The sequence below is a fragment of the Leptodactylus fuscus genome, chromosome 6 (assembly GCF_031893055.1).
Source record: "Leptodactylus fuscus isolate aLepFus1 chromosome 6, aLepFus1.hap2, whole genome shotgun sequence".
Taxonomy (NCBI): Eukaryota; Metazoa; Chordata; class Amphibia; order Anura; family Leptodactylidae; genus Leptodactylus; species Leptodactylus fuscus.
This window is the reverse complement of record NC_134270.1, coordinates 133816706-133838542: the sequence shown is the minus strand read 5'-3', so window position 1 is coordinate 133838542 and position 21837 is coordinate 133816706. Positions and strand designations below refer to the sequence as shown.

The following is a 21837-nucleotide window of genomic DNA, read 5'->3' as shown; positions in this document are numbered from 1 at the left end:
TTAACAGATTAAACCGTACAGGCACAGGCGACACCACCACACAAGACTGAATTACTAAGACTGCCGTATTGACTGGCTTGTCAATAATTCATCTAGGCGGGATAAAGAGTTAATGATTTATGGGATGAGATATAAAGAAATGTCAGGCCAGTGCAAACTCTTCATTTTGAGTTTATATCTTTAGTACCAGAAAATATCCTCTCTCTCAGTAGAAGACTAATGACCGGTGACATGGAACGCTTGGAACTTTTTTGCGCGGTTTCTGCCTCTTTATAAAAAGGAGGCCAGGGATGCTGGAGGTGTGATTTAAAGCCCATGATAAAAACTCATGACTCCTGAAGGACCTTGGCATACTAAAACCAAGTTTATGAGTTCATAATAGCACAGGGAAACACAATCCCCCAAAGCACCGAGGCAGAACGGAGCAGAGCAGTAAAACCGGTGAAAGTTTTACAGTATAAGATGACTTTGAAGGCGTCACTGGGCGTCCACGCCGCATGCGGCAAGAGAAGGGGACGCAATAAACGGCCTAAGGTCAGCGAGAAAAGTCCAATCGCTGCCAGACCTTCTGGTCACAACGCACCCATCATAACACATGTAATACAACTGCAGATACAGAAGAGCGGCCGCGTTATTAAACCACTTCTTCAATTTTAGTATTCACAAGTTATTGCCTCTGCTTACCCCAAGATGCCTGCTTTCTTGAATAAATCATCTTCAGAGGAGTCAGACACTAAAACAAACAATTAAAACAGCAATTAAGATTCTGGCTAAAACCAACTACACATTAATTATGTTGTGGGATTGAAATGCAAAGAAATGTGCAGTGAATATAAAGTGCTGCTATCAGAACCAACGCCATCGGTTTTCTGGACCGTATTAACCATTTATAATATGTGCTGAGACATACACGATAAACAGATGGTGGGCTTTAGCAAATAGCTCCCGGCAATACCGCAGCTGCTGGAAGGATATAGATAACACCACCATTGCTTTCTCATTACCGTAACCAACACCATAAGGTTATGTCCACACCTGTCAATTTTCCACTGAAAACAGACAGCACAGATTTGGCGGTGGAATTCTCATTGAATTTATAGGGTGAACTCCACAGTGGTAGTTAAAGGGGTTGTGCCAACAGACACTTAGGCTGAGGCCCCACGTTGCAGAAGCACAACCTTTTTTGTTGCAGATTTTGTTGCGTTTTTTGGAGCCAAAGCCTAGAATGCCTACAAATGGAATAGGAAATATATAGGAAGTTTTTATACTTATCCCTTCTGCTGAATCCACTCCAGTCTTTGGCTAAAAATTAAAAAACAAAAAAACAAAATCTGCAACAAAAAAGGCTGCGTTTCCGCAACGTGGGGCCTTAGCCTCAAAGGGGTTTTTCTATGAACATAACCGTATTTAAATTTGTAGACAATTAAAAGTTAAATATTATTAGTATAAATAATGAAATATTTTTTACAGATTTTCTCTAGCCATCTTAGTAATGACAGTTTTTTGTCTTGATCAGTTGCCAATAGATACGGCTGTGACTACAGTCTTCTTTTCCTTATTGTGGCCCATGAGTCATGCATGATGTTAAGGGGGCTGCCCCTAGAGGGCAGCAAACCGAGGCACTGTTCTCCTAATTACATCCTAGAGAACAGATTTGCATATTTTTTACCCATAATCCCTAGCGGAGCAGGAATGGCTTGCAAGTCTCCGTACGCCTGTGTAGGTGCACACCCTCCCTAATGAGTATGATTATCCCCTGACCCTTATTGTGGCCAAATCATACAAGTAAGGTCCTTGCTTGATATCCGGTCCACAATAAGGAGATCATTGCTGGGTTATTTTCTCTGGATTTCTGACAAGTGCCAGGTCAAAGAAAGTTCCTGCATTCATGGTCATATCAATGTCACCACTAAAGAGAAAATCTGTAAAAATCTGCCAAAAAAATCTAATTATAAATATTTGTAAATATGCTTAACTTTTAATTAACTACAAATGCAAATATGGTTATGTTCATGGGAAAACCGGTTTGAGTGTCAAATAACTAGAGGATTAGGATCCTCAGTGATCAGAAGGTCGGGGACTGAAAGTCCTCCTGCATTCATATGAGTGACGTGCCAGTGCACATAAAATGACCGGGGCTCCATTGACTCTTACGGGACTGCAGTCTCTGGCACATCCATAGAAGCGAATGGAGCGTTGGTCACATAAGCACACTGGCACTGATCATTGACCGCAGCGCTTTAACATTTAATCAACCCCCATAGAAAATAAGTGTCTGTAATGGCACAACTCCATTAACAAACTACAGGGGTAAGTCCGAACAGGACTAAAATGTGTCAGATTTGTTGCAGCATTTCAGAAAAATTAAAAAAAAAAAAAAAAAAAAAAAAAATTCCTGAAGATTTCTCTCTTTGCATTACAAAGGGTAAAATCTGCATATGAAAGACACAGCATTTAAAAAAAAAAACAAAAAAAAAAAACACATGCTGCAGATCTTTGTGCTGTACTTTTTTTTTCCTGCAACGTGTGGATGAGATTTGTTAAAATATCTTTCACTTTACTTCTACTGTAAAATGTTTCAAGCGTTATGCCTGAAAATCTGGATGGAAAATCTGTGAACACAATCTAAGGGTGCATTCACACTGAGTAAACGCTAGCTTATTTTGTAGAGTAAAATTACACTTGTAAATTTTGCTATCCCATTGACTTCAATGACATTTTACAGGCGTATTTTTACAGGCGTATTTTTTACAGGCGTATTTTTTACTGGCGTATTTTTACACTTGTAAAAAAATATCATTGAAGTCAATGGGATAGCAAAATTTACAAGTGTAATTTTACTCTACAAAATAAGCTAGCGTTTACTCAGTGTGAATGCACCCTTAGAGTTAACTTCGATAGCAATATAGACTTTGCATGAGGTTCAATTTACGAGGTTACATTTTACATAGACATCTATGGAGAGGTGAGGGGGGGTGGGGAAGAGATGTGGCTGCTGAAAAAAAGACACAAAAATAACTGCAGTTGCTAAACACTGCTACATGGAATCAGGGAGCTCTTCTGACACTTCAGTATCTTCATGGTATACATGGAGTCAATAAATCATCTTCCTCCACCCCCTCCCCCCTCCATAGACTTCTGCATGTGAGGTGAGTAAGAAGATGGATTCTATACAGGTAAACAGACATGAAGATGAGGAAGAGAACAGACTAATAAGTAGAGAAAGAAACAGAAAACCTTAAAAATATATATTACAAAGTTTCTTACAGTCTCATGTACTATTCACTTGATAAGAGTAGTTTTATACCCGAGGTATGCTTTAAGTGCTGCCGCATATCAGGAGACTTAGAAATGCAAGCTGTGAAATAAGTTATAGACTTGTTGTGTGACAGGTGACAAGGACGAGTTTTTGTTGTAAAAGCTGCCTGTATGGAGGAGCCTGTTGCTTGTGTCACTGCTTGCATGTGCTCAAACATTGTCATCCAATTTACAAGTGTTGAACCCCATTAACACTGCTAATACACATTAAATTCTATTATAACATATGCTGTGTTATCCGTCACATGACAGCACCTTACCGAAGTCTGTTATTAATTGTTTGGTCCCTTTTTTCCGATGCTTAGGTTGCTTACAGGTCCACGTGTCTACATCGCAAGCGAGCTGTATGTCAGTGCTGGTTTCCTGATAATAAATAACAAGACTTGCAAGACAGGAAGTACAAACAAAGGAGAACAATGTGAAGGCTGGCAATGGCCATCACTGTGGGGTTGTAGATCACAGGTAGAGTAACACAGTTACAATTTTTAGGGTTTTTTTCCAGTTTCCATGTCACTATCTATAACTACATCCTGCAATTTTCACTCTGGCCACGAAGCCTAATAATAGACTGACACTTTCCAATGAGCAATTACCTCATTTACATCACAGACAGGAATACAATGGAAGATAAGAACTCTATAGATTACACCACTGAGTCATCACTGCGCCCACTACTGACAATAGACTATATCACAGCTTATCTACTCCCCCTACATGTATAATAAACTCTCCCATAGAGCGTAATGAGTTGGATCCAGACTGTTGCTGCCTATGGCCATGACTATACTGCATAAAGCATATCACTAAATGCTACTGCTCCAAGGAGCTGAAGGCCTGCCCTTAATGCGCCAATCGCATCATTTGCGCAAGACCTCAAAATTGCTTTCTCAAAATCTACAATAGTGATATACATAACAAAGATATGCCGCTTATCACTGTAATGTGCTATAGGTGGTAGCAGTTGAATACATATAGTGGAGGTAGTAGACTCCCTTTAAATGAAGCCCCCTGTGACCCTCCTTTTTAATATTTCTGGTGTAGTTCTTCTAATGGACACCAGCTTCTGAGACTATTTAATGTGCAGTGTACTTCAGTAGTCTGAGACACTCCCCTCGCTCTTGGAGGGACAGTCCAGATATACAGATTGTAGATGCTGTATGTTAATCCAAACTTAAGTAAATACCTACCAAAACAAACATGCTTTTTATGAAAATTAAAAAAAAAAAAAGTATAAGTGCCTAAAAAAGGTACATGTTAAAATAAGAAAAAAAGGTTACTCACTCCTGCTTGATCCCCCCACTGAGCTCCATATCCTGGTATTTCCCACCAGCACAGGAAGTGCTCTGAGATACCATTCAGCCAATCACTGGCTGAGGCAGGTCAGTTCTGGGAGTGGCTTAAGACAGTCATAAGAATTCAGGCCAAGTTACCATTGCTTGAATCGTCTCACAACAGGGAAACCATGAGACATGTCCATCTAGGAGAAAGGGTCGTGCACTTTGTACGTGATATTTTGATGGCTCGTAAATCTCTACATGTGTTTGCAAGGCTGTACTACAAAGGAAGGATGGAGGGATTTTCTAAGGACAGCGCTGATAGAGAGCGAGGTCTTGATTTTCCGCTAGTGGTTTATTGATTGGATATGTGTGAGCGGTATAAATGAGTTCCCCCTCTCTATAGTTTGTGTTACATCTCTGGAGATGAGCTCCTGTGGGTTTATTAAGGATGTGCAAGTGCACTGAAGTACTAATTGCTGGCGGCTTCAGTGTACTTAATGAGTTTTTAGCAGCTAATTGCTTTAACAAACTGGTGTGCAGGCAAATAAAAGATTTAACCAATGAGTTTCAGGAGACAGGCTCCTGGTGGACATTCTCTAGTAGATACTCCGTGGGGTTGAGATCAAAGACAAAGAATTTAATCCATTAAGCCAGCACCATCACGACCCTCTAAACCTACTAAACACCAGCCATTTGTCGTCATTAGATATATAGATCTAGAGAGAAACGGTAGAGCTGAGGGAACATCAAGTGCGATATAGGGGAAGAGAGACCTTAGTAGATAAAGAACCCTACAGACTTGGTATATGGCAAGTGTCAAAACACAAGAGTCCTACAAGGAACCTGTACAGTCATCTTCTTAAAAGGGTTATGCTATGTCATAGGGCAGAAGCTAAAATCTGTATTGGTGGGGGTCTGACCACTGAGACGAAAAGGGGGCAACTTTGCACCCACTGCACATTCAGATGACCACGGCCAGGCAGAATGTAGGCATGACTGGCCATGGACTGCACGCCCATTCACGTCAATGGGAGCACCAGAGATAGCCAAAGTACAGCACTCTGCTGTCTTCGGTATTTCCATTGAAGGGCATGGGAATGGCGTCCGCCACCAGTCACATTCACATTCAGTCTGGCCGCAGTCAAGCTGAACATTCAGAGGACCCACGTTCTCACCTCATGATATAACCCCCTTTCACATCATTATCTCAAAACCCCACAAAAGTTGTAACACAAAAGCCTGATGGACGAACACAGCAACCGGCGCTGAATACAGAGGCCTGCAGACAGGTGACTACTACTTTATGTTTAAGGGCACCTGTGTCACTGCTAAATAATAAAAATAGGAGCTAGAATAACCCTTTAAGACCATATGGTATATACAAACACACATGTATCATCTTTTGGCCTAAGATATCTTGCAAAACAGTATATAGTATATCGGATACAACCATTCCAGTATATACGGCCTGGCTTTAAGGCTAGGGCTCCATAGTATCTTGTGGCCCAGTAACCTAAAAATCGCAGCTAAAACCTCAACTAATAATGGTGAATGTGGTCACACAGAAAACCAGCAGTTTGGATTACGGCCTTATGTTGTGCCCTGGTAAAATGTGGGCTAGAACATGACGAAGTTCATCATAAGTACCTGCGACACTTAGCCACCAGTCGCCGTAGAGCCCTAGCCTTGCTGGAGAAGACATTTTTAGTTATCACCTGTTCACACCTTGACTTTGTTTTAGTATTTAACACTCTTCTGTGGGTCCCTGTTATCCTGCAGATACAGGGGAAGAATCGCCATACTCTTCACTGACCTACACATAAAGCGGCCGCCTGGCTGTGCTCCGATAGTTAAATGAGCTGTGTAGTCTCCGCGGATCAAGAGATCTCCAAATACCAATTTAGATGTTTGAGCAGGCAGCCAAAGAAAATTAAACTGTCCGAGAAAGAGGAACAGTCTGAGCTGGCAGATATCATATCACGTGAGCTCAACACACAAGCGACAGCGCTGAGCTGCAGTCTGCTGCAAGTACGCTAATCCAGAGCCAGACTGTATACACAAGGTAAAGCCGCCATACTGAATGTACTGAGAACTTAGCTCAGAGCTTTAGTATTTACTAAGCTTCCAACCCTATAGAAAAAAAAACACCAATCACAAAGAAAAATCTCTGCAAAATAAGGTTTTACACAATGCTGCATTATAACCTGTATACTGGACTAGCCTGTTACACTGAAGCTCTTCCCTCTGTCTGGTGCGGTGTCATGTGGACCTTGTATGACATCACCAAAAATATTAATAAGTATTTACTTTATGCCAGTGGTATTTGGTAAATGTAAGAACATTGATGTTTGTAGGTACATGAATACACACAAAGGGGGGAATTTATCATACGTTATGCCCGGTTCTCGAATAAAATGTAGGATATAAGTTGCAATTTTTTCCGGAAATTTAGTGCGTCAGGGGCTGGACCTGGGGCTGGTATCTATGCCAAGTCCAAGCCTTTATAGATCCGGTGCATAGAGCGCAGGAGATGCTGCCATTTACTAAGTGCTCTTAATAAAAGTAGGCGCATCTGACGATAGGTTCACAATAGCGTTCAGCATTCTGCTCTTCGGGTCCGCTTGAGGACATGAAGAATGGAAACCTAATTCACTTAAAAAATGGTTACCCGCAGACACCACAGACTATATAATGGGGTCCGCTGGGTTTCAGCCTGAAAAACGCTAAGAGAAAAGTCTTGCTTGCAGGACTATCCTCTTCGCGTTTTACCTGCGGAATGGGGGCAGAAAGTCCCAACGGAGACCGAGCGCTAGTGTGAACCTGGCTTATTCCAACTTATGGGAATTGCCATTCTTGATAGGTCTCCCCAAATGTAGAGTATAAAGTTATTCCCGTAACATTCGACAGGTTTTTGCACACGTTGCAAAAAAAATAAAAAAATAAAAATCGCACTCTCTGTATTGAAGACAGTCACAAGACAATTTCTAGTAGCTCTGCAGAATATTAAAAAATAAAAAATAATTTCGCCTCTTGCCCTTTATAACGGGACATGGACTATAGATCTGCATGTTGTCCTGAAAACCTACCTGCTACCCATGCATGCCGTTGTCTCACTGTGTCTAACTGCAGCTCCATCTGCAAGTCCTCAGCATTTGCAATCATTGTCCACTGTGAAGCTGTGAAGTGGGAGTTTCCATAACCCCACCCGTAAGGGGCATTTTAAGGTGAAAATGCAAATTTTTGAGGTTACTTTGGGACACCACTTAGCTCTTTGCACCATAGAAAACCTCTATTTTTATTTGTTTTTGTAATAACTTCTAGAACCTATAAGGGCGTGTTTACACAGCGTTCAGATCTTCATACAAAGTAGAAATTCCCAGTCCGTCTCGTTAACCAGCAGCCCCATTACACGCACACAATCATATTCCCGAGGCATAGAAGAAGATTTCCATTTTTGCCACACACAGCACATTAAAAATAAAACACGGATCTCCGAAAAATATGATAGACAAGTCGTTTGACGGAATATTCTGGACATATATTCCAATACAAGCAAAAGCAATTGTAAAAAGGTCACCTTTACAAAGATGAAAAACGTCACCAGTGAGGACAGCACTTTCCAAAAATAATTTTGTAAGGATGAAAAGAAAGGTCGTTGAGTAATGGATAGGGGCAGAACAAAGCGGAGCACAAGATAAATCAGAATAACTAAGGAGACGCTTATACGGCATACAGGGAGAGTATAAAATTAGAACAATGGCGGCCAGCGACTTCTGACAAACTCCGCACTCGCCATCCAGGTACGTGGCTATTCAGCGAGCCCTTCTTCAGGCTCGGACCACTCAGTAACACGATAACATGCCCTATTTTTAGATTTAATTACTGGAGTGGACTACGGCTTCAAGAAGAAACATTGTGATATGACGGCACAGAGAAAACCTGACCTCTACATTTTAATGATACGGGTTATATAGGTTAGCCAGAATATCAGTGTAGAAAAACTTTATTATTAAACTTTCGGATTAGGTTGTCAGGGGTTTTCAAAAACCTTGCTTATGTGGTAAAATAAAGAAATTAATATCCTTCTAATACACTGCCACTCAAGGAGGTCCTTAGTTATTAGTTATGTTTTATTATATTACATCGCCATTCATCTTACTCAGGCTGCCAAGCGTTGGCAAAGTTTACTGTCCACAGTGCAGATTAAGTCTGAATGGGGCCATATATAGACTCAGTAGGAGTTACCCGCTGGTTCCCCCCATTCATGTGGCACTTGTATGGCTGTCCCTCCCTGGGAGGTTTTTTTTGGAGGCTGATTTTTGAGGCGGATTCAGCTTCAAAATCAACGCCAAAAAACTCAGAGTGCACTGACCCTAAGGTTACCGAAAAATGGCACAGACAAAAAGCAGCAGCAAAAAGCTCGCCACAAGGAGATGATAAACTAATACTTATTACGGTAGAGAGTGAAGAAGCGCCATCAAGCACGCTCATTCTGATGGGCCTACTATATATCAGAGATGACCAGTTACAAAATAATTCTGTTTCTCCACCAATAAGCCATTGCAGGGTAAATCTCTGGCTGTCCCACGCTTACCAGGAGCCAAGATCTCAGGATGGGTCCCACGTTAGAGCTCGTGCACAATACAGTGTGGGAGCCAAAGGATGTAATTAAACAGCACAGGCCACAGGCAGCACACGCATGTCATCCATGTGCCGCCTGTATATCTGCGGCACCATTCATTGGGGTCAGCAAGCATGGCTGTAAAATCGGAGAGGAATAGATCCTGTGCTAAGTTTTGCGACACAGGCTATCGACCCACACACGCAGCTGTGGAAATCAAAGTCATGTGCATGTGCCCATACAAATGAACGGGTTAGGGTATGTTCACATGGTGGAATTTGCATTCCATGTGTGTGTGTGTGTGTGTATATTACGCGCAGCTGCACCGGCATCCCATCTCTGCATTCCGCTCCGGATTAGGCCCGAATGAATGGGCCTAATCGAGAGGGAGCCTTGCGCCGCGGCGAGAAAGGTCATCTAGCTTCTTTTTTCCGCTACTAGCTAGCGGAAAGAAGCGAGTGGCCCCCATTGAAGTCGATGGGAGACTGTTTGGGGAGCGGATTCTGCCTCAAAATCTGCTGCCAAAAAACTCTGTGTGAACGAGCCCTTAGTGTATGATCTGAGAAAACCAGGATAGCACACAGACGTGTGTGGGCCCTTAAAGGGAGTCTACAACTTTTCCAAGCATATTCAAATGCCACCACCATGTTAGAACACATTACAGCGCTAAACAACATAAATCTAGCTATATCTCTATCTATACATCTATGTCACTTTTGTAGGTTTGAACAAAAACTAAATTTGAAGTCTTATGTAAATAAGACAGTTTGCGCACTGGGGTGGATCTTCTCCCTGCGCCTCCCAATGCCATTATACCCTACTTGAGAAGTGAGGGTCCGCCCCCAGGGCACCAACTTGCTCATTTGCATAAGTCAACTTTTCCTAACCAAATATGAAAGTGGCAAATAAAAAGGTATATTGTACAAAAATGACAGTAAGGTTAATGGAGGGATGGAATAAAGAACTGTGCCACTTATTACCAGTAAGGACAGACGGTCTTCATTACGTCCTTCATTCGCTACTCCTCTCTTGATTCGGTTCCTGTACCCAGTGCTCTTCACCACAGGTTGTTCATCCTTTTTCAGTGCCTCTTTAAGGTTTGCTGTGACAGTACTTGCATAATCTTGACTTGGAAAAACTTAGTGGAGAAAAAAAAAATTCAGACTCATTATGTTAACTTGAGAAAAAACAGCCTTCAATGTTCATTTCCTAGCTAAAGACAATGTAACATGATGTTAGTTCTAAGCTTAGGAAAATCAATCACTGCAGAATTAACATGGTTTCCAAAGAACATGATAAAATAATAAAGTACCAAGTGTTTCTGTCAGCTCCATAGACATTGAACTAAGGGTATGATCACATCTGCGATGGAGTCTCCTTTGGAAATACTGTCAAAGTGTCCACCTAAAAAAAGGTTCTACATGCAGAACATTGTCCTCTGCCGGTTTTAGTTTGAATGACAGATATATGACAGACCCCAATATAATCAATGGGCTCATTGTGTGCTATTTTAGTGGTCCACCTCTCTTTGGACCCAAACAATAAAGAGGCAACACTGGGGTCAACACAGCATAAGCTCAACCACGGCTTCATGTAGTGAAGGACATTGGGGGTTTGGGGCCCTATCTAGAACTTGCACATTTATCAGATGTCCACAGAATATATCAGTGTTGATTCGGTGGGGTACAGTACCTGCTGTTTCCGCTTCACAGGGCCAGTGAAGTTACTTCTTTGATCAAGTTTATAGCTCAGTCCCAAACAAGTGAATATGGCCGAGCTGCAGTACCAAGCACAGTCCCTATGCAATGTACGGCACTGTGCTTGCTATTCAGAAAACAGGTCTTTTCAAACAGCTGATCGGTGGGGGTCCTAGAGAATGGACCCCCACCGATCAGATACTGATCACCTGTCAATATTACAATCCCAGAAAATATAACAAATCTCAGGTATTAAAGGGATATGGATGTCAACAACAGAGTTCTCGGCAAAGAGCCATTACTACTTTTTTACATGGTCGTCCTGTAATACCACCTCTGTCCTGCAGCAGTCACTGTGACAGCTTTAACACTGTTTCTGCCACCAGACCAGACCTACATAGATCAAGTGATCGCCAGCAGGCCCTTATTGAGAGATAGGGATGTTCATGATGGATAACTATTTAAGGCTGATGATACAAGTTGCAGGAAAGCTGTATTTTGAATTGAAGATTTTGCTGGGGTTTTTTTTAAAGCCAAAGCCAAGACTAGCATTGGAAGAAATGGGAAATATAAGAGATCTCTAAGGCTGAGGCCCCACGTTGCGGAAACGCAGATTCTTTTGTTGCAGATTTTGCTGCGGTTTTTGAGCCAAACCTAGGAGTGGCTAAAAAAGGAATGGGAAATGTACAGGAAGTTCTTATACTTCTACCTTCAGCTGAATCCACTCCTGACTTTGGCTCAAAAAACCGCAACAAAATATGCAACAAAAAAAGCTGCGTTTCCACAATGTGGGGCTTCAGCAAATACTTCTTCCTTCTTCTAAAGCCTCCCCTAATTTCAATACAATCAAAAACTCAGAATCTGCAACAAAAACAGCAGCTTTTCTGCAAAATCCATGACAACGAAGTTGTGTTTCTGATCCGTCAAAAAGTAAAGCTTAGGGTAGATTCACACCTGCGACCGATCTCCGTTATGCAGGTTTCCGTTTTCTGCAGACAGAAGACGGAAACCCGACAGACAGTGTCCGGCGTGAGCGCCTGTGAGCGTTTTCTGCTCTCCGCGGCGAAACTGTGTTTTTGTTTGTTTGTTTTTTTGTTTTTTTTTTGGGGGGGGGGGGTTTAACCAGACACAAAGTCCTGCATGTCCGACTTTGTGTCCGGTTAAAAAAAAAAAAAAAAAAAAAAAAAAAAAAAAATCAGTTTTGTGGCGGAGAGCACAAAACGCTCACAGCCGGACACTTTTCAAACCCATTCGAATGAATGGGTTTGAAAAGTGCCTGCCGGTTTCCGTCTCCTGCCCAGTTTCTCGGGCAGGAAACTGAAACCTGCATAACGGAGATTGGCTGCTGGTCCCTTACTCTAGTTTCTGACAGTTTTCAGCTATGGACATCCAAAGTGTGAATAGAGTCTTCAGGAGTCTCCAGATCAGAATATTAAGGGACTATCACTGGGACAGACCATCAATATCAGATCAGCAGAGGTCCAAATAATGGTACATTCCGTGATTAGATATCTGAAGAAGGGGTCACAATACTCACATGAATATGGGGGCCTCCTTATCTGTCTACCTACATCTTGTGCGTATAGCAGCAGCTGTGCAGTATACTGCAGCTTCATCTTATTCAAGGGAATGGGACAAAGCAACAATACCTGCACCGCTGCTAACAAGTAGACGGAGTGCAAAGAGAAGAACCAAGGTAAAAAAAAAAAAAAAAAAAAAAAAAAAGGCTGCAGACTAGTCTGCCCCCCTCCCCACAGATGTGACGTATCATAATGATAGTCCATCGATATCCTGCTAAGCCCCCTTTCACAACCCCCTTAAGATGCTAAATGATAGCATCTTAATCTTTCATTAGTAAATATTTTTAAAAGGGTTTTTCCATTAACATAACTGTATTTAAATCTGTAGACAAGTGAGGGCTCCTCTATGGGGTGGACTCATCTGTGTGTTGGTTGTACCACCTGAACAATATGTACAGTATGCTGGTGTAACACCGGTATGCTGATGCCGCCTACCTTTGTGGACGATGTTGATGGCCATATAGACCTATCCTGCTCGTTCACAGTTTTGTTAGGTTTCCAGCAGATATGACCATGAATGCAGGATCTCTCTATGATCTGGTGCTTGTAAGAAACCCAGCCATGATGTCCTTATTGTGGACGGGTTATCAGACAGGGACACTACGTGTATGATAAGATAACACAGCCACAATAAGGGCATCATGACTGAGTTTGTGACAAGTTCCAGACCATAGGACGTTCCTGCATTTATGGCCGTAGCCATTAACAACCTATGAAGACAACAGACTGTCACCACTAAGATGGGTAGAGAAATTTTTTTTTTTTTTTTAATGCTGTAAATTTTTGAAATATTTATATTTGCCTAAATGTTTAACTTTTAACGGTCTACAAATTTAGATATGGTTATGTTAGGGAGAAAACTCCCTGTAAGAACGTAGTAAATCCACCTACATTTGTATCCAGAGTCCAGCTCAAAAGCGTTTATAATCTTCAGCAGACCATCAACCAGAAGCTTGAACCGAGGACTATCCTGGAGACTTCTATAAAGCAAAAAGTAGTATTTAGGCAAAACTTACACCAGACAGAGAGGCTTTTCTGTATTGCTGGCGGCACTCACAGCACCGATGGGATTTGCAGATCTTGCCTCCTACCTTTTAGTGACTTCTTTCTTGCACAGCGGACATTGGGCTCGACCTTTCTTCTTCTTGCTGAGAAGTTGTAGCATGCAAAACCTGGAGGTGGAGATATCAAATGGAACTTAAAGTTGCTTCAACAGATTCCTTATTTCCGATACAAATAACCTGCAATTTATAATCATAAAGATTTGTTCAAAGTGCAAGTCTGGGCGCTTTTGGCACTTTTTTTTTTCCCACGTCAGATGCTCCATCGAGACATTCTTTCCTGTAAGGATGATGGGCCAAACATGTACACGCCTGCTTTACAGGGCAAAGCAAGAAATGATTGACTGAAACAGCAAGGGATTGTCCCAGAATAATAGGATAGGTGATAAGTGTATGATCACTAGGGGTCCCAACCATTACATTAATGGGGGTCCTGTGTCCACAATGTCAATGGAGCTACGGTTATGAATTCCAAGTCTATGGGACTGATGGTGACAGTTGTGTACAGCCATTGACTGTCTTTGTCGATCCCATAGACTTGAAATACATAACCATACAGGTTGAATGGAGAGATAGCACACATGCAACCAGGGAACACAGGAACCAAGTTCTTGTCACCAGTGGGGATCCCAACAAAAGGACCCCCAAGACACACTGACCTTGTGACAATACCAATGATGACAGGAGGTATCTTTACTAATACTTTTTCACAGAGTAAGAGGTCTACATGTACCATACCTGCAAAATATATGATCACATCTGGTGGCTACAGGCTCCTTCATAAGGTCCAAGCTGTTGAGATATAAGACATAAAACATTAGCCTTCTCAGGATAGGTACCACACTTATACTGCCACCACACCATTGAAACGGACAACAAAGGACCCCCCATTATTTTGACTGATCCACAGCAAGAAGGCATTTATCTCCTATTCTGTGTTAACCAATAGGCGGCCTGGAAGGGAATCTTCTTAAGAAGATATAGTACACCTCCTGACCCATATCTATGACCTCCCGCCCATCCAGTACTCAGAGAGGCAATAAACCCGAAACTGCTGTCTGCACATGGGTCTCTTCTTTACTTTTGGAGGAGATATTCTGGCTTGGCTTTAATCCCAGATCATGGCACTAGGTTTCTGGAAAACCAGGCATTGATCTACAGGGGTTACTATCTAAAAGTTGGCACTAGAGCGAGTTTTTCTTTTACCATTAAGGTACATACAGTAATACCTCTTCTGATCCTGTGGACAGGTAAGACATTGTTATGGTGGGAAAACAATTAGCTCAAAAATCCTTTAAATTATATAAAATTGGGGTTTATAAACTGAAACACCCCATTAATCTACATGGTGTCCAAACAGCTACTAAAAAAAAAAAAAAAAAAAACTTAAGATGTCCCAACATCCATCTTGACAAATAACCTTTAGGTATTGAGGGACGATACGTAATGTAAAAAAAAAAAAAAAAATCTATTGCGTCAAATTTCAAAAAGCTCCGTTTGCGATATAGCTGACAAGCCCATTTAAGGTTGCCAAACCAAAGTCAATGAGGCCTGTAATGTCCCCTGAATCATTCAGCTGAGATTTAATTAAATTTCAGATGAATAAAATGCGAGTTTGAATATTACACTGACATGTTACAAGACGGCGGCAGCACTTGGCTTCCACAAAGCGCTGACATTAGTTGTCTCCTTAGAAGCAATATGAGGGAAACAACTCTATTTAACTTTCAGAAATCAATCACGCCTCGGAAACCTTTCTTTACATGGCCACCTTTGATAACATCTGAGAAATAGGCACACAAAATAATCTCTTGCCGGCATTCTGACAAAATGTTGGCTCCGGGAAACATCTCATAAGTAAATGCCATTTCATCAATATATGTTCCGGGGAGATTGTACTGGAACGCTATTTGTCTTGTACACAAGCTCCAATGGCCGGGTTTGCTGCATCGAGAACAGAGACTGAATATCAAAAAGATGGGACCACCAGGAGGAATTGTAAGAAAGTGAAATACTAGAAAAAGACGATCACTGGGGGCAGAAATACTGAGCTCTAGAAAGTGCAAGAAAATACAGAAAGATAGAAAAACACAGAACAACACAACAAATTGTCCCAAGCGTAGCCAAAAATAGGATCACGCAGAAGTTCTGAGCTGCAAACGCAGACAGATATAGGAGCAGCTCCGGAATTTGGGGCTTTTAAATGTGGCATGGACACACTGCTGCAAAAACTACGCCTATGTATAGGCCTGTACTTTTATTTGAAATTGCGACATGGACTGTGACCTTCAAGCAGCTCATCTGTGGGGGTCCCAAGGGTCAGACCCCTACAGAGCCTCAATTGATGACCTATCCTAAGGATAGGTTATTCATGTAAAACCCTGAAAGGCCAGATGAATATGCCACTGAAAAAGCTTGAACTTTAAGAATTGATGTACACCAGACTTATGTCAAGAAAAAGTGGCAAATCATGGCACGCAGTTTTTTTTGCAACTTTTTATTTTTAAACTGTGCTTGTCGCTTTTAAGAAGTGGGCGAAAAGTGGACGTGGTTATCATGGTGAGCAGATGTACTGGAGTACATCAGAGGTCATGGAGCATGCCTAGAAAACTCTCCCAGATTAGTCAATAGGTTCTTCTTCAGGCGTTTGTGTCTATGGACCATAGTCCATCTCCAGGAGACACAAAGTCACAAACTAATTTAAACTTAGTGGCAAGATTTATAGAATTTTTTTTTTTTTTTTTTTAAATTAGATAATAATATGAAGTGTTAAAAAATTACATCACTGAAAAGTCTTAAAAAATATGTTTAAAGGGGCAACACGATGGCTCAGTGGTTAGCACTGCATCCTTGCAGCGCTGAGTTCGAATCCTGCCAAGGACAACATCTGCAAGGAGTTTTTATGTTCTCCCTGTGTTTGCATGGATTTCTTCCCATAGGAAAAAAAAAATGTATAAATTGTGATCCCTACATAGGGCTCACAATCTACATTAAAATAAAGGGTGAAGGGTGTAGTCTGGGAAGACAGGTACATTCCAGCCAGGCACCTAAAGGGTGTATGGTAAAGATTCACACCAGGGAGGTCGGGTGACTAATCAGGCCCTAATAACAGTCTGTGTGTGAAGAATAGCAGTGTGGCACCACACTGACAAAGCTGACCTGTCCAGACCGGACCTCCAAAGCAGGTACTGTGCCACCCATTGTTGTTGCCAAGGTGGGAGACTGGTAGCCAGTCTCCTGTATAGTCAGGGAAAAGTTTCCTTACGTTTAAGTTAGTTTTCTCAGCCGAGAAGGAGTTTGTTTTTGTTTATCCTGTGGCTTTGCAAAAACAGTGTATGCGTTACATGTGAATAAAGCCTAAACTTGTGTGCAGCCCAGTGTCTGTGTCCCTGTTTCCTGCACTGCTACAAGCATCTACCTGAGCGATTCCACACAATACATAATATATATTTCCCAGTAACGTTTCATTTCCTGCTTCCGGAAATGGAACGCCACAATACCACCCCCAATCATACTTAGTGGTGTTCATGTCCTTCTGAGCACAAATCACCACTTCCTTCATTTCTGCCAGCACCTGCAGAGGGTTCTATTGCACAGGTGCTGGCATACAAGAAGAGGAGAAGAACAGAAGGATCTCCAGTGCCCAGAAGATCCGGACAGGAAAACAGGCAAGTATGATGGGGTGAGTTAGAAAGGTGAGTAATCTGCAGGCTAGCTAGGGAAACAGGGTCGGGTGTGGGAGAGGAGGGGATCTGAGTGAAAAGCAATACATCATGGTAGTTGTAGGCTAGGAGAGCAGGAAGCTACCCATGTAAACAAATGCAGAGCATACCAGTGGTTACCAATGCACAGAATGAGGCAACAAATCAGTTCAATGGCAGGAGCCTCCTGCACCCTTCTCCATAGAGCTCTATGTAGGAAGCTGAATACTGTGATCTTATGTAAGCAAGCGGTCAGCTTGAATCCAAGAGGCCCACTGGTTACCACTGTAGCCTCGCAGTGCTTGAGTCCTAAGTCTACATACGTCTAACATCTGCAAGGAGTTTGTGTCTTGTTTCCTCTCACACTCCAAAAGACATACTGATAGAGAACGCAGACTGTAAGCCCGATATGGGACAGTGATTGACAATGTCTGTAAAGCACTACAGAATATCATGATGCTATATAAGCAAGCAAAATAAGATAAGGAGCAGCAGAGGTTAATAAGTGGAGAAGGAAACAGATCTCCTTAATAAGATATATTACAAAGTTTCTTATATTCACCTGTATTATACATTTATGAAAAGTTGTTTATAATGGGAAGTATGCTATAAACAATAGGTAATTTCCAGGCGATACTTTCCCTTTAAGAGCCCACCCTACTTCCACCAGTTACTTAAGCAGTGAGTGGCCTTAGCCCTATCTTTCCAAGATCTCACGTATAAGGACAAGAAGCGACAATTGCATCTGCCGTGCTGTGTCAGAGAGCACTTCAATATTTGTAGCTGGAGGACATTATTAGTCAGGATCCCTAAACAAGAAGCTTTAATCAAAGTCGTAAATTCCAAGAGAGGGCGCACAGCATACAAGTACATATCGCGTGCCCAGTCCCATCCCACAGCGCCCAGATTAATAAAGAGAAACGTGTTTGTGCCAGTCAGGCTGGAAGTAGAGCCGGAAAACAAATGTCTCGGGGATATGCAAGTCCAGACGACTAAAGCAATGAAAAATTATCCAGGCCAAGAATTTATTAGGAGGCGAAAAAATCCCCTACGTAAACGAAACAACTGTGTGTAGCCGGTGGTTTTACTTTTATTTTAGAATATGGCTTCTTCACATATGATGGATACCACTGAATAGAGAATAGGGGAATTGCAACTACTACGCAAATACAATGAAACCACTTAAAATTGTATTAGAAAACGGATTTCTAGGGGGCTCAAAGAAGATGATTAATATGGAAAACTGAAAATGTGGTCTGGGTAAAGTGGTGGGCTTTTAGAGAGTTTTCATTGTAGTTTGTAATACTTACCTATGCGTGAATATCACATTTAACATACAAGTGTCCCGATGGGGCAGAAGCCTTCACTTACCATGGGGCCACTGAATCCCCTGGGATTTGCACAAAGGAGAACCAGCAATATACAACCCAGATTTTCTGAGCCCAGTCATAGGACAGTCTGCTCTCTAAGGCCCCATGTGACGAATATGCCGAATCACATGACTTTGAGGTGAGCCAATCCGAATCATATTGGTCCAGCACTCCAAGCTCCTGTAGCTCTTCATTTCAGCAATCGGTAAAAATCTCAGAACCAGGAGCCCCACAGATCAGACCTTCTAACACGCCACCATGACATTTCCAATATTTGAGAAAGGGTAGTTCCACCCATAAGGTATTGAAGAGTTTTTTTCCAGCCCCATATGGATTTTTCATACTGATGTCCTATCCACAGGACAGATCACCAGTATCTGATCTTTTGGGTTCGACACCCAGACCTCACACAGACAAGCGATTCTAGCACCTCCAGTGGACAGGGACCATGTGCAGGCTGTTCCTATTCAAGTAATAATAGTGACCCACTTCCTGCTACACTGCACCAAATATTCAGCAGTGAGGGCCATCTACTTCCAAAGACTCTCTGCCCACATCCCAGACTTCATATCTGCAGACGAGAAAAGGAAACTCTACATCCTACTGGGAGAAGAAGAGGCCACTGTGGAGATCGCTGCCCAATACGTGTCCAGCTGTCACCAAATAAGAGGAAGATGAGACTCCACGGACTGTTATACCCCAAAGCACCACCACCACCTCCCCATATAGCGGTCACCAACTAAGCGGAAGATGAGACTCCACAGACTGTTATACCCCAAACCACCCACCCCACCTCCCCATATAACGGCCACCAACTAAGAGGAAGATGAGACTCCACGGACTGTTATACCGAAATCAACCACCCCCACCCCGCCACACCCACCACTCCAACCCAACCCCCCCCCCCCCCCGACTCCAACTCCCCCAACACTTTACTAGCTTTGGCAATGCCAAATATCTATTCGGACGTGCCAATAAAGCCTGTTTGATTTGATTGGATTAGTGCCACAGCCACCTTGTCCACTGTATAGTGGTGTTCCTGGAAACAGAAGCTCCACCAGAACAGCTGTATCTATCTAAAACCTTGCACATGCGCAATTGGCTCTGCCATTGAGGATTCGAGCAGAGCTGACTGCGCATGTATAAACAGTCATTTCTTGGTGATCTGCTACATGAGCGTCCTGCACCTGCAGGGTAGTTCTCTGAAGAACTGAGCATAGGAGCGCTGTATGCTTGTGTAACAGACCACCACAAAATGGCCAATCCGGCATGCGCAGTTGGCTCCGCCTGATCCCACAGTGGCAGAGCCGATTGCGCATGCGTGAGAATTTAGATAGGTACAGCGTGGTGTCAGAGGCCTGAAGTTCCGGAGAAGATGGGATGAGTGTCTGTTTTTCACCTTTTTTTTTATATTAGGCCTGGTTCACATCTGCGTTTGGGGAATCCGCTTGGAGACCCCCCCGAACAGAATACCGAACGCATTGACGAGGGGTAAGTTTATGAAAGCACACAGACCTCATAGACCATAACGGGGTCCGTGTGATTTCCGCACGAATCATGCGGAGAGAAAAGTACTTCACAAAGTAGTTTTCTCTCCACATGACTTCAGTGAAATCTGAAGCAAAATTCTGAAGAAACATGCAAAAGTTTCTATGGGCGAAGTCAACAATATCAACTGGGCGGGCATCTGATACCCAGGACCCCATAATGGCAGCAGCACTCAGATCAGCTCGGTATTTATCATGTTACCCCTGTGCAGTTCTGGCTCATACAATGAATGAATGACACAGAGCTGCAATACCAAGCACAGCCCTATACAATGTGTGGCGCTGTGCATGTTTGCATCAGCTGTTCAGGTGAGCACAACGGTTAAACAGCTTATTGGTGAAGTCCCCAGTGTCAGGGTAGGTCACCCATGTTACAATGCTAGAAAGCCCCTTTAATCCACCACTGGTGTGGGTGAGTGAAATCATTAAGAAATGGACTAATAAAAGTTACAGTAGATACCGCTACTCCATAAGCAGCTGCTTACTGACCACATACACCTGTTTTGGAAGACAGCACAGCGCCCTCTGCTGTATTCCATGGGAAGTTACATCTATGTAGTCACTTTGTAATTAGAAGTTCTCCGTTAATCTCTACTGTAATAAGTCGTCAAGTCACATAGAGAAACTGACGTGTCACATATACTGCAGAACAGAATACATCCCACAGACATAGACAATGGATCCTGAAACAATTTAGACGGAGACATGCGAAATCAATGAGAAAATGACAGGCCGCTTCCATCTCCGATACCATCATCAGCCTCATAATTGTCAGCAGTAAAAGGCCAAACCTCGGCGGGATGGTAATGTGATTACTATGGATGAGGCTCTGAACGGAAGCATAAAAGAAATACAGCATATGAATATTGAAAAACGATCAATTTAGAGAGGTCAGAAGAATAGAAATGGGGGCACAAGCTCATATATTCATAGATTTCCTGCAATTAGCGGCCTGGGATGTGCGCGGCACGTGGGAATATTTAGTATGAAGAGCATAGGATGAGCAGTAATAATTGGGAAATATACTATAGGTCATGGGGGGCTTCACTAATCGTCATTACAGTCAGATGGATGGAGAACTTCATAGTTTATGTACTATGAGGACACACGGGTCATTTTAGGAGACCCAATCACTACCAGCAGCTATTAAATTCACAAGCCTCCTCCAACAGCCAGGCCACTCCTATCACAGGATGAGTACTGCGCATTGCTAAGGGTATGTTCACACAGTGGAAAATGGATTCCACGTGTGAACATACCGCGCAGCTATCCGCGACGGAATGCCAATGCAGTGCACCGGCATCCCGTCACAGCATAGCACTCTGAATTAGGCCTGAATGAACAGACCTAATCAGAAGAGAGCCTCACGCCGCAGATGTATAAGCTGCAGAATCCGCTGCAAGAAGGGTCACCTCGCTTCTTTTTTCCACTACTAGCTAGCAGAAAAGAGAAGTGAGTGGCTCTCACTAAAGTCAATGGGAGACGTTCAGTGTGAACTAGCCTTAAGGAGGTGCATGCGCATAAAGATACAACAGGCCCCTAGGAAGTGCACCTGCATGGGATTTCAGGAGAAATTCGGGAGGCAGGAGGATGCCTGGCTATCACACCTTGATTGATCGCCTTGATTGACAAGGAACATATAAGTCCCACCCACTGTGACCAGAG

General features: G+C 42.7%; 1 protein-coding gene across 1 annotated transcript in view; it reads right to left on the bottom strand.

Moving 5' to 3' along the window:
* Nucleotides 1–21837, bottom strand: part of BRCA1 (BRCA1 DNA repair associated) — a 104919-nt gene that overhangs the window by 79457 nt on the left and 3625 nt on the right. Inside the window, exons 3-8 of the mRNA XM_075277288.1 lie at nucleotides 14293–14346; nucleotides 13585–13665; nucleotides 13385–13473; nucleotides 10197–10354; nucleotides 3579–3681; nucleotides 685–733 (exon numbers count right to left, since the gene is read on the bottom strand). Of these exons, the coding sequence (XP_075133389.1) occupies nucleotides 685–733; nucleotides 3579–3681; nucleotides 10197–10354; nucleotides 13385–13473; nucleotides 13585–13665; nucleotides 14293–14346 (534 nt within the window). The remainder of the gene's footprint in view (nucleotides 1–684; nucleotides 734–3578; nucleotides 3682–10196; nucleotides 10355–13384; nucleotides 13474–13584; nucleotides 13666–14292; nucleotides 14347–21837) is intronic.